Source organism: Empidonax traillii, unplaced genomic scaffold (assembly GCF_003031625.1).
Source record: "Empidonax traillii isolate 1590-97213 ecotype Southwest subspecies unplaced genomic scaffold, ASM303162v1 scaffold431:size823745, whole genome shotgun sequence".
NCBI lineage: Eukaryota > Metazoa > Chordata > Aves > Passeriformes > Tyrannidae > Empidonax > Empidonax traillii.
In genome coordinates, this window is record NW_020955624.1 from 661,207 (window position 1) to 675,333 (window position 14,127).

The window sequence follows — 14,127 nt, forward strand, 5'->3', positions numbered from 1 at the left end:
TGACAACCCTTTCAGTGGAGAAATTTTTCCTAATATCCAATGCAATCTTCCCCTGGCGCAATTTGAGGCCATTTCCTCTTGTTTCTTTGGAGATGAGGCTGACACCCACCATGCCACAATGTCCTTTCTGGTCGTTGTAGAGAGTGATAATGACCCCCTGAGCCTCCTTTTCTCCAGGCTGAACAACCCTAGCTCCCTCAGCTGCTCCTCATGGGACTTGTGCTCCAGACCCTTCACCAGTTCTGTTGCCCTTCTCTGGACATGCTCCAGCACCTCAATGTCTTTCTTGACGTGGAAGGCCAAAACTGAACATGGTATTCTTTAAACATAGTAGAAGCATATAACGTTCCAATTTGTGCTGTAAATCCCAGCAGTGATCAGTTCCTCTGACCTCAAATGCAAGTAACTTTTTCTTCACCTAATATTTTCTGTATAGCCTTCTGGCTAGGAAGTTTTTCTGTCTGTGCTAAGGGACAAAGAGGATACAGCTGATAAGGAAAATAGTTCAAAACATTCTATTTTGCCTTTGCTTTTCCATTTATAAAGTACATTCTAGCACTTTCTTTTTAGCATTTAGCATTTTTATAATTAGAGTGTCATAAATGAGTGCAGCAGAGCAGTGTGTCCTACCTCCATATAATTTCTATCCTAAAATAAGTATCAGCTTAAAGCCATAGCATCCACCCTCAGAATTGCAGAGAAAATCTGCCTTGTTGCCCATTCAGTACTCTCCTAATGAAGTGCCATACACATAAAATCATTAACAGCTGGGCTAAGACCAACACTTCATTGTAAACAGGCCACTGAATTCAACTTTTTGTTCTTCTCACGTATTCAGTTTGGGTGCTGTGGTGCTTTTTCTGTTCTTTCAAAAAAGTTTTCTGTAAGTGTCGAAGAAGAGAGAATCTGTACAAAAACACTGAACCTCCTAAACCTGATTTTCATTGAGGAATTAAAAGATTACTATTAAAACTTGGAATTTAGAGTCAGTATTCTAGTGGCTAAAAATAATCACAAATAGAGAGATTGGATTAAGGAATATAATTTACACTATGTGTAAGTTGTCCCTGAACTCCTGAAAAGCAATCGTTCTCTTGTTCTCCCTTCCTGCCTCCTCTAAGGCCCAAATTTATTGCTTGACTTTATCATCCACATCTGTAGCACAGCTACAAACAGATGTTTCTCTTTGATTGTCTAATTAATTAACATAACCAAGTTAAACTCAGCCTAATTGTTCTTTTCTGCGATTCAGCTTCAGTATTGCTCCTTCTGTTTTCAAACATGAAGGTCTTCTCTGCCCAAAAGCTTTTCTGTTCTGTCTTATTCTTAACCTTATTAGGTGGTCTAGTAAAGGTTATAAGAGGATTACTGCAGATCAACTATTTTATCCAAATTATGGGTATGTCTGAGAATTTCATCAGACTAAATAAAAACTATATTTTGTACTTCTAATCTTAGATTCTTGAAGCACTAACAAACCTTGAATTACTTCATTTCTATATGCACCAGAATCTAAGTCCTGAATAGGCAGAACTGTTAGCCCTTTATCTTCTTGGAAAAAGCAACTAAACTTCTATTAAATCCAAGCTCTATACTATCAACCTCTGATTTCCACTAATAAGTTTAAAATAAAACAAAATAAATTCTCTACCATTTACTTCCCACTATGTAAAGTTCAGGGTGGGGGTTGAGGGCTGGAGTTTGGATATGTGATCTTCCCTTCTTGTGCCTGTGTTTCCCTGCTGTCAGTTCTCCCTGGACTAGGGCACTTGCAGTTTGACCCTGGCAAGAAGTCCTTTCAAGATTAAGACTCTTCTCTCTCTGGGCCTAGACACCTCATTTTTAGATCCCACCTTCCTTTGTTCTTTCTTCTTCATCCCTTCCACTGTTGGTTTTCCTGCTCTTACACTCATGGTTCACCAGAACATAGATACATGTGTAAGAACAAATGTTTTAATGAATTAAAATAAGATAGTGGGAAAAGAGTCTATGGTTAAAGCATTTCTCCCTGACCCATCATGCTTGGATTCACTTTCAGCTCTGCAATTCATGAAATCTGTGCATTTCAGTTCTGCATGTAGAAAACAGTGGTAATCACTCTCCTTACTCAACAAGTAGTTCAGTTATAAGCCCTAATTTCTGAAATGTGCTCAAATAATATTGTGTTGAATATCTGCAAATAGGTTTGGGTAAGATGTCTGAGCTGCTTAACCATACCATAAAGAGTATATTATTTGTGCTTCCCTCTCTTCTGCTTTTGCAGTCTTACTCCAGCACTTGTCCTGGCTCTGACATTTGTCTGGACCAACCCACCTGACAAAAACTGAGTATTTGTATTGGCTGAGTAGTAGAATTACTTGAATAAAAGAGCCAACCATCAGCTGAGCTATTGCATAAGAAGGTAGCTAGTTGCTCACATGGGAGAGGGATGTTAAATTATATCAGTCTTAATATGTAGCATGTTGTTAACCTGTGTCAGTGTATGGCTTGTTCCTTAAAACATGTAATAATCAGCAAGTGAATGGAGACAAGCATTTTCTTGAGCTACTTCTCCAAAGTACTTGTACTATCATGTGATCTTGCCCAACACTTTCCCTTTTTTTTATGTCATGTTGCCTTAGTCTTGGGTCTGCCTTTAGCCTTCCTAAGATGTGCTAGTCTGCTAGCATTTTGCAGTTTCTCTTGCTCAGGGGGCACAATCACCTCTGAAATCCGCCTTTGTCCTCTTACAGCTGTAAAAGGCAATATGCACAACCTCACCCAGTATAAACTTTACCTGTTTCCTGCTGACTTGCATTTTGCTGAAGGTAGTATTGGCTGTGTGGTGCCTAGCTGTCCACGAGGGTTAACCCACAATACTTCATAAAATCCATCGAGTCTTAAACCCATTGCCCTTTGTGTCAGGGCAGCACAGCTTAGTTCCCAAGAAGAAACCAGATAGTGATAACTGTGGAGCTATTTTGAGAAGGAGCCCTTACCATGGGCTTAGTAGTGCTGCGTTCAGTTGACAAGGAGGCGTGTTGGAGGTGAAGTTGAATGAAAGTAGCTCCTCTCTTGAAGAATCTCCATTGATGTTGGATACAAAACCACCCCCTAAATATATCAGATACCTAAGGGGTCCAGTGAGGCAGATCATCCATCTTGCAAAACTGTAAGAGCTCTCACAGTACCTTGCCAGTGCAAAAAAAAGAGGACAACTGCAATAGTTTCAGCCTGTAGCATTTGTGGGGGGAAAAATCAAGACAAATATTTTTGTCCTCTTTTGATGCCTTCTGAGAAATATAAATAATTACAAAGAAAAAAAAATCATAGCAGTAGATTGGTTTTGTTTTGTTTTGAATATGATTAAATAGTTTTCTCCTCCAGGCTTCAACAGAAATTGGGAGATTAGTTGCTTTGCATAAAGTTTATTTACTATATTTCATTAAATATATAGAACACTGGACACTGGGGTTTTTTTGTAAATCTCCCAAGAGCAAACTATATTACATGGTTTAATAAACCACTGTATTAGTTGTGGCAAAGTGCATTTTAAACAGGGTAAAATGAGCAATTGCTTTTTAACTAACTGAAGAGAAAATCAGTTTATGAGCAACTATTTTCTAAATAACTTATAAGTGATAAAAATTAATCCTTTCTAATATGAAAATTATCAACTTCTAAAACACCCTTTGTATACACATCTTTAGAATTTTGTGCACAATGTGTTTAGATTGATAAACTACCGTACTTATTCTCTGCAGAAACATTTCTTTCATTAATTTTGAATCTATATTTATGGAATATCTCATTCAGGTGATCAGCAAAACTGAATGCACTCCGTGTTTTCCTTTAGGAGAAACTTTCATCAACTTAATCTCAATTCCTTCAATGTTCCTAGAACCTGAGCACTGGAAAAATTAAAAATTTCATTTGCATTTGCTCTCCTTCATTTTCAGTGAATTTCAATGATTTTGGATAATATGAAAGAAATTTTATCTGACAGCTAGGAAATAATAACTTGATACAGTCAAGCCTTCTGGTTTTTTGTTTGTTGGTTGGTTTTTTTTTTTTTTTGGTCAGGGGTAGGGGTTAGTTGGTTGGTTTGGGGTTTGTGGTTGTGGTTTTTTTTTTGGATTTCCTACAGTCAAAAAAGAATATTCTGCCAGTGCAGTCTTTTTCTGAGAACATCCTGCCTGTAATTCAGTGATGCCTATTCCTATAGAAGGACATTCCAACAAACAAAAAATATTAGTGAGTTATAGTATTAGTGAAAAATTTGTGAAAAGTACTTTGGCCTCAAAGTCGTCAACAGAGATGATTAGTAGAGTAATAAAGAAATAAATAATTTAAACACCAACAAAAATGTTACTTGAGATACAATTAAAGTTTGGGCCACCAATACTACAAAAAATGGATTCTGTTTTCTTCTGTATGTTTGTGGGTTTTGCAGACTAGAATAAAGTGGTCAAGGAGTGATTTCGTGTATTTGTCCTGGACAAGCCATGACAAGTTGGAACTAACTTTTTTGCAACTCAGAATAGATGTTTCTGATAAACTCATACAAAATTACAGCACCATGTAAAGAATTGAAAGGATGAAATGTAGCATATTTTAAAAAAACAAAACAAAACAAAAAAAACCCACCTAAATATTACAGTGCCTTCATGCTTTTGGGAAAGATTTAATACTTTTGCTCTACTTAGATCAGATGTGTTTACAGAGAAAATGAAGAACAAACATAAGTGAAATTCACCCATGGCAAATTTATGTTTTTGTGCTTAGAAATATGATCTCTTTTTGTGTATCATTGTAAAAAAAAGTGAAGGAGAATGTCTAGGGATAATTATGCAATAGGAAGAATAACAGAGTGGGGGAAATTTTTTCAGAAATATTAATAACAAAATAGAGAAAACTTCTACAGATCTTGAGGAAAATAAAAAGAAAAGTGTGTTGTTTGGAAATCTGACCTATGAATTACAACTTTCAGTATCTATTTGTATCCTTTATTATGGTCATTCTTAGAGATAAACTTGAGTCCCAGAATTTACTGTCCCTAAACTAATCAAATGGATTCTCTTTGGATAGAACTCTCTAAAGTCAACTGGCTTATATTCAGATTACAGTAGAAGGACAAGAGTGATGTCCTTCTGTGTTTCTGTTTTGCCATGTTTTTCGTTCCTTGGAACATGAATTAGTGGTTGTGCTAGATACAGTCTTTACCCAGCCAGTGGAGGATTGCAGCGCTGTAGAATCCTCCGACACTGAGTGTATGTCTGTCCTGCCAACTGTAAGTGTGGTCAGAAATCATTACAAAAAAGCATTTCAGTTGTAAAGCTACAGCAGAAGGTTTACTTCAGAAATACGTAATAAAAAATAAAATTTCTCTCTTGAAGTATATCCATAACAAAGGAACATTTCACAAAATGCGAGCAGCACTTCTAATAATGTGTTGTAGAAAAGTTTTGTGTAAGTGATATTCAAATATTCTTTGGCTTAAAAAAACCCTCAGCACCCAAATGTGGCATTTATTAACAGTTTCCACCTTTGTTTTCTGTTTAGGAAGAGCCCTTTGTCATGGTGTCTGAAAATGTTCTGGGAAAACCCAAGAAGTATCAGGGCTTCTCAATAGACGTGTTGGAAGCCTTGGCTACTTACCTTGGCTTTAAGTACGAAATTTATGTTGCACCGGATCACAAGTACGGGAGTCCTCAGGATGATGGGTCATGGAACGGACTGATAGGAGAACTGGTATTTAAGGTAAGGTTATTAATAACTTACTGAGTAAGGTCATGTGATAAAGCTAAGCAAGACGTGGGATATTATGTTTCTATCAGCCATTGACAGCTGAGTCATTGATTGCATTTTGTACATTGCGTGTTGCCAGCATTTCAAAGTGTCCAGTGAGCAGTAAAGAAAAAGCTGGAAATAGCACACGCTAGTAACTATTTAAGAATCAGGGCAATCTCTTTTTTTTCAAACAAAGTAAAATATAAATGCAATCAAATAATGGGATGCACAGCATCCTAATTAATTTGGCAAGACTTAACTCAAATGAGTTGAAGAGGCTGTTCAAAAGAGGAAGAACTGGTGTTGCAGTAATTAGCAATACGTTGCATAAATAATGTATAACACTTAGAAAAATGTTGGGGTGATTAATACATAAAGTGCATAATCAACAGAAAATGTTTTATTGATGTATAACAACACATTATGTAGATGTATGAATCAAGAGTAATATATTCTCTATTCTGTCATTAATAAACCATTTAGTCTACTTAATTTTACATTAAATGTTCAATATTATGTCATAAATAAATTAAATCAAATTCATAAGCAATTTTTTTCCTTTCTTTTTCCCCACACCTCACATCCTATCTGCTTGCAGTTTCTCTCATTGAGAAAGAAAAGGCTAGGCAGACTCTATTCTGCTAGTGCCTCATTTGTACCTTGAATATATTATTTGTTCTTAGTTAACACAGAGAGGCAGCTTTTACAGCTATAGAGACCTATACTTGTTGTGTTTCTTTAAATAACTGGAGTAGATATTCATGTAAATAACTCACACATTGGTTATAGAAGTGTTTTTCCAAACCTGCAGGCAAAGTTTAATTGATAAGCACAACAAACACTAAGGAGCAAAATGGTCAGGTACAGGACCTAATCATTAAATACTTCATCCAAAAGTTAGCAAAATGCTGGAAAACAAGTCTTGCAGAAAAGGAAAAAAAATTATTAAAAATGGGGAAAAAAAAGAAAAAAGAAAAAAGGGAAGAAAAAAAAAGAAAATATTATCCCTATGGGTTAAAAATTAATGAAATAAAAGTTTAACCTATTCTGCCTTACTGAGCAGCAGGAATCTTTACCACTGGCACATTTCATACATTGTAGTAATAAACTTAGCTTGCCATCTCCCTATGTTCTTATGAAGCTGGAAGGTGGAATTGTGTAATTGTGTAGATGGTAAGCTGGAAACACTTATATTTTTCTTCATCTTCTAAACTTCAACAACAAAAAATCCCTCATTTAATTAGGAGATGTAAACCACAATGGCCCGTTGATTTATTTTTAACCATTTTTTTCTGCTCCTAAATCTGATGTTCTACTACCCCCTGCTCTCTACAGTACTCAGCAGGTCACTGGATAACACAGGCTAGAGGGGTCTTAGTCCTAGATAACTCTGGAAATGGAAGTGGACCTAGAATATTTTTTTTTAATTTATTTGCAATGAACTATTGACAAGGCAGAACTCATAACAACTGAAATGACTGACTGGAAAAATATGTATGGCATTCTTGTCCCCTAGGTAGGTAGGGGGACAAGCTAGTAGCTTACTTAAGGTGATCTTACCCAGATCTGTAAATCGGTGTAATGAGTGCAACAGATTGATCAGTCTGGTCTGATTTTGCTGTAAATGAGTCTTAATGAATATGCAATCTTTCTGTACAATTACAAAGCATGAAGAGTTAATGGAACTGCATTTGGAATTCAAAAAACATGTTTTCCCAATACTATGTCATTGTATCATTTTTCATCTTCCTTATCCTTAGAGAATTAATTAACAGTAAAGTTCACTGTGTCCTTCTCTCCCATTCTCTGTCCCTCTAAAGGCAAAAGAGAACCTCTGGGCGAGCAGCCAGTGTATATTTACCCCTTACCAAGTGCAAGCTGTTCTTTAAAGGTGGCTTTCTCATTTACTGTGAACCGAGTTCTGCTCCCAGAACTCAAATATCTATCTGCTTGGCAACTTCATAAGGGGAAGCAAAAGAGCAGAGAATAGTTTTAAGTTAAAAGTCTAACCTGCTTGAAATACAGTGTTTCCTTGTTTTCCCAACCAAGATAGTCTGGCCAACAAGTAGAGGGATTTCAAAAACAGTGGGAGTGCTCTTTGCCTGTTAGGGTGTCAGCCAGAAATGAGTTCTGCAAAAGACAAGTCTCGCTCAAGGTAATGGCAAATAGCTGCCTTCTCTTTTTGTGTGCATAGAATCATAGAACCTTTCTTCAGATCAGAAAAGACCTTTAAGATCATCCAGTCCCACTGTTAACCCAGCACTGCCAAGTCCATATGTCCCGAAGTGCCATACCTACTTGTCTTTTAAATACCTCCAGGGTGAGTGACCCAACCATTTCCCAGGGCAGCCTGTTCCAATGTTTGGTCACCTTTGCAGTGAATAAAGTTTTCCTAATACCCAATCTAAATCTACCCTAGCACATCTTGAGACCATTTCCTCTTGTCCTATTGCTTGTTACTTGAGAGAAAAGATCGACCTCCACCTTACTACAACCTCCTTTCAGGTACTTTAGAGGGCAACTGTAGAGAGCATCTCATTGAGAAGGGTGTCTGTGGCCACTACAGAAGACGTGCCATATGAAATAGCAATTTCTGTAGCAAGCACATGATTTCTGTGTTCAAGGTCAATAAACACTGTTTGCATTAACCATATTCAGCCTGCAGCAGTCCCTGGTGTCAGTGAGAGCAGTCCCGGGCCGATCTTTTTTGCAGCAGCCCTGCTTGAATTGGATGGCAGGGTAGAAGCCCAGCTGTGCCAAATACATGCCCTGGGTCTACAGCTGGCTTTGCAGGCATGGTATTACGCCAAGTTCACTCTGTTTCAGCTTGGAAGACAAGGTTTCTGTTGGCTGTTAAAATAGGAGCTGGAATCAGCAGACAAAGCAACTGGTCTTTAATTTGAACTTAAAAACTGATTCAAGCCTTTCCTCCTTTGACTGTCAAGACCAGTATTAGGTACAGACTTGGTCCATACACCTTTTCTTGTCAAAATAAACTGAATGTAGCCATGCTATGTAAAGCTTTCTATTTGATAAGCACCTGAACCACGTGGTCTTCAGTGAATAAATGCTGTTTGAGAGAAGCACGTGGTGCTCTTGTCCCTCTACTGTCAAATGACCGGGGCTCTCACTGCATCCTCTAGAGCTTCATCTCACCAAGAGAATTAGCTCAGAGAGCAGCAGGTTTTTGTGGAGAGGCTAAAACCATCTCAAAGGAGCAGCACTTCGCTACAAATTTTTCTGTTACTGTTAATTATCTGTGTCTTTTCACAGTAATTCCTTTAGTTGCCCTCTCTCCACTTTGCCTGAGGGATAAGCCTGTGTGACAGGCAAGAGAAGTGGCTAATGTAACTTCTGGGAAAGAACAGTAGGCTTTCCAGCATGACTCTGGACTTTCTACATTTCACCATGCTACGCTGATTGCTAGGATTTTTTTTTTTTTTCCAAGAAGGAGCCCTCAGGAAGCAAGCAGCATAGGGAAAACTTCCCAATTCCACTTAGGTCCACCAAAAAAAAAAAAAAAAAAAAAGCCAAGTAGATGCCTCTTATGAGGCTCTTTTTCTATTGCACCTTACTAGGGGAGTAGCATAAGAAGGAAGCAAGCATACAGAGAGGACAAAGTGAGAAGAAAAAAATAATAGCTGAGTAAAAGCACTTTTATTTGGTTGTATGTGTGTTAACTTGAGTAACAGTGTCTCTCTGATTAGTTTTTGCATGTCCATATTAATAACTGTGTAACATGTGGGACTGTGGTTTATTGCTTCTAGCACTTGTTGAAACTTGATTTAAATTGAAAATGGATAAAATGAAGGGCCTCACAGGAGAAATTTAGAGTAGATTCATTTATTTTCCCTGTTCTTGATCATGAATTACAGGAATCATCAGAAGATTTTTTTTCCATGTGTACGAGATATGCTTGCTTAAGCAGCAGCTTAGGGACCTTTTAGGAATTTCTAGGCTTTGCTGATAAGCTGGTTCTGTGACACCAGTGACAATGCTATCAGATCCATTTGGTCATTTCTTTTGGATTTTCTGATTCTGGTAATGTTGCTCTACAATGGCCTCAGGAAAACTGGTGCAAAGGAAGATAAATATAAATTCCTAAGCAGGTCACACGGAGCAAAACTATGCCCTCTGCTGTTTTTGCAGTGAGTTTCAAAAGTCATAGTTTCATTCATGAGAAACGTGTAAGACATATGATAGTTGGTTGATTTTGGCACTGTAAAAACTTACTGAGTGAAGAGCTATACATGTTTATAATTCAGATTGGCAGGTTTATATCTAAATATTGACATAATTGCATGCATTTGCCTTTCTATCTCAGAAGCACTAAGTGAACCTTTACTTCTTCAAACTGATGTCTTCTCTGATCCAATGTGACATGTTAATGACAAGCATTTAATTTTTTTTTCATCTTCCAATTTTGAAACAAGTTGACAGGATCTATATGTAATCGAGAATGCTTCCCATCAGTAAATCAAACATCAAGTGAAACTTAAGCTTGGTTTTTTGCTAAACATATAGTTTTCTGGTAAACTGGTGTTTATGATCCAATTTAGTAAGTTAAGAATATGAGTTGACATATTTCAGTGTAGCCTTTTTTTTTTTTTTTTTTTAACAGCTGAATGCAGGAGTACTAAGTAGTGCTGAGGAGTACTCTCTCTCAGTTTGAAACCATTCCCCCTTGTCCTGTCACCCCATCTTTCTTGTAGGTTCCCTTCAGATACTGGAAGGCTGTAATTAGGTTATCTCAAAGTCTTAATTATACATGTAACATATAAAGTAGCAAGACATAATTATATCATGATTGTTGCTGCAGTATAACAAAGGAAATGCAACATTTCCATTAGACCGATATTGTTCCACTGTCATTGCTGGCTGATAACCAGAGTGGAACCATAATGCCAGGGAATGTAGAGAGACTGCTTCCCAGAGATGCAAATTAGAAGTAGTATTTCCATAAATGGCGTATGGTCTGGTTTTTTTCATACAATGCTTGTCAATGTCTTTTATGGGGAAAAAATATGTTTCAAGGTGGGGGGGGAAGCTGAAAAAAATTCTCTTAGTCATACAGTAAACTGTTATTTGGTCAAAATATCTTGTGCATCTTGCTTTTCAGTGGAGAATCTTTAGGCATCTTACAACAATGCAACTTGAATTAGTAACTCACAATGATCTAGTGCAGTAGGGAAGTATTTTAGTAACATGCTGATAATTGATAGCCCAGATAAACTTAAGGAGCAGAGGCTAAGTCTAGGACTTTTTGTTTCCATGTGTCCTCTTTTAGCCCCGAATTCCCGTTTTGCTTTTTGATATACGTTCAGGGAAAAAAAAACCAAACCAATGCTATTCATTAAATACAATAATAACTTCCTGTTTGACAGTTTTGGACTTTTACATTTGTAAATTATTTTAAAATATAGTCACAGTTGTGTAAAACAGTCCAAAGGCTGACTGCTTTGTATTTTCTCATTGGAGCTCGGACTTGACTGTTAGCAGATACTGTGAATCGCTAGTCAGTCATTGACCTGAAGTTCTATCATAAGAGGATAGATAGACTCAAATAACCTGAATGTTTCCATGGACAATTCTAATTACTGACTGAGCTTGCTGCTGCCCATGGGCAAGGGACAGTTAAATCATCACTCACAAAAATGTGTTAGGAAGAGACATGAAGTGACTTCATGAAGCCATGCTTTCAGCTGTGCTCATCAGTACAACTCCACTTATGACATTTATAACACACAAATTGAAGCTGAGGCTCAAATTCATAGCTTTTAAGCAAATCAATATTTTCAAACACTTTTTTCTCCAAATCATCAGGCCTCCAGCTATCTCCTGCCACTTTCTCAATCCAATGAACAATCAATATAAACTTAAATTAACATCATTTAAACTGAAATCTTAAGTGCACTGTGATTAGAAGTATGTTTATACTGTGGGTTGCAGAGTGTTTTGCACATCACATCACATTTGTTTTAAAACAACCCACTTGATTTACAAATTTTTCTAATCAGTTTCAGCCGCCATACCTTCCCACTCAGTATTTCACATCACATTTCTAAGGAACTAGTAATCTCTGTCTTCTTTGGGCAAGAGGAAAGAAATTCAAGAGAGTTAATAAAATTTGACTTTCAAGCCTCTGTGCTCTCCTCACCCTCTTCCAAAGGACCACACTGCTTTAGGCAGAACAAAAAGGGACTAAATCACAGTAGTAGGAGTTTAAATATTTTAAGTACTCTTTTTCATATTAAAATACCTAGAATTCACAGTCTTATTGCTCAGTATTTGAGCTTTTTAAAATGGTGTCCATGTGTCTGCTTTAAATAACCTTTCTTGTTTTCACTGCAGTTCTAATTGTGCCCATGAAAAGTAAAGTAGCACCTGCTGTAATTGTGCCTGGTGTCTCTGGAGATCTAATACATGCTGTGAAATACTATGATTAGATCAAGGAATATTACTCATTCTCTTTTCATCAGAAATGGATTCTTTAATTTACACAAAAAATGTAAGTGGCACAAAGCAAGTCCAAGGTAGCTACAGGACAGGTTGGCATTGCTGGAGAAATTGCTTGTCAGAAGGATATAGAGGAATAACTACTAAAGGAACTGCGTGCAGCATCTGCTCTTCTGCACTTTAGACTTTGCAGACAAAATTGATGTTTTACAGAATTTCAAGTGCTCCTAGTGTAGTAGCCTTTTGTCATGATCATCAGATCATCAAAATACTGGATACAATATGGCTTTATCAAGCAACTGATTTCCTCTGATTGGGTCTGTTATACACAAAATCTGCCTTTATAACAATTACATTGATGGCTTTAGTAAGCCAGAGTGACAAAAATGACCAGAAGTAGATTTCTTTCATGTATTACATGTATTTGTAGTATTTTGATTTCTTGGAAAATAGAAACATGGAGAGCTGATGTGCCAGAGTTCACCAAGTGAGGTTTGCTTGCAGAAACCAAGACACATGGTATATCTACTCTGTTCAAGCCTTAGTCATGTTTCTGAACTCACATATATATGCTGAGGACATTGGTCTTGGCATCTGCTTCTCCATAAATTTAGCTGCTATAAATCACAGATGAACAAAAGATCTTTTCTGTAGCTCCTACTTATGCATGTTGTTCTCTCTCCCTCTCCTCAGAGAGCTGATATAGGGATCTCTGCCCTAACCATCACCCCCGACAGGGAAAATGTGGTGGACTTCACAACACGTTACATGGACTACTCGGTGGGCGTGCTGCTTCGGAAGGCAGAGAAGACAGTGGACATGTTTGCCTGCTTGGCACCGTTTGACCTGTCCCTGTGGGCTTGCATTGCTGGCACTGTGCTCTTAGTAGGGCTACTGGTCTACCTCTTGAACTGGCTCAACCCCCCGCGCCTTCAGATGGGATCCATGACATCTACAACTCTCTACAACTCCATGTGGTTTGTTTATGGATCCTTTGTGCAACAAGGTAAGAAACAGAAGGAGACTTTGCCACCAAGAGAAAACCTAAATACCCTCCCCATTGCTATAGACACCTTCCTTTTCCCCATCTCCCTCCCACAGCCCACAAGGAACAGAAGCACTTGTGCTAAAAGGTTTCCTAGATATTTGGCTGCCCAAGTGTGGGAATCATGAGAGGTTCAGAGCACTAGCACTGAGTGCTAGCTTCTTGTGATTTGTTGTTGTATGATTAAAGTGATTTTTGTCTGTGTAAAACAAGAAAAAGTATTTCTTACCATCTACTGGAGAATTATTCATTGATAATGAGTGCTATGTTCTTACACAGTCAGATAGAAAATGCTAGGATTTGGATTTTGAACTAGACTAGTCACCATTGCTAAATGGTCTGATTGTACCTGATATTCTTTCATCTTGCTTCTGATTTATTTAAATTTTGTTGTATAATGTTTAGACTCCAGCTTCTCTGGCCTTCCTGACTGCTTTCTCAATCCTCTCTAGCATCTGGTGTAGCTCAGGGTGTTCCCCAATTCTGCTTATATTCCCAAGTCCTTCACAATCTACTTCTTCTGGCAGAATTTTAAACATGCATCCTGAATACATCAGGGGCTACAGATCTTGGCTGGGTGTATACTACTTAGAATTCTGATCTACAAGCTAGGGTTGTAAAGCAAAATGGAATAAGAAAACACTGCTTAATATAAAAACAAAGAAGGTTTAGATAATAAACCTTGACAACAAAACAGAACAAATACCTTCTGGCTTATCCGTGTAATTGTTCGTCAGTCACTACTGGCACTGCAGGTACACCTATTTGTAATTGCACAGAGCACCTGCTCTACAAAGAGTCACGGCCACTGCAGCTTCAAAACTCCCAGATTATTTTTTGGATTTTAACATGAATTT

The 14,127-nt window shown here is 37.6% G+C and overlaps 1 protein-coding gene across 1 annotated transcript in view; it reads left to right on the plus strand.

The window, feature by feature from the left end:
* Nucleotides 1-14,127, plus strand: part of GRID2 (glutamate ionotropic receptor delta type subunit 2) — a 558,809-nt gene that overhangs the window by 412,109 nt on the left and 132,573 nt on the right. Inside the window, exons 10-11 of the mRNA XM_027894516.1 lie at nt 5,542-5,739; nt 12,919-13,231. Of these exons, the coding sequence (XP_027750317.1) occupies nt 5,542-5,739; nt 12,919-13,231 (511 nt within the window). The remainder of the gene's footprint in view (nt 1-5,541; nt 5,740-12,918; nt 13,232-14,127) is intronic.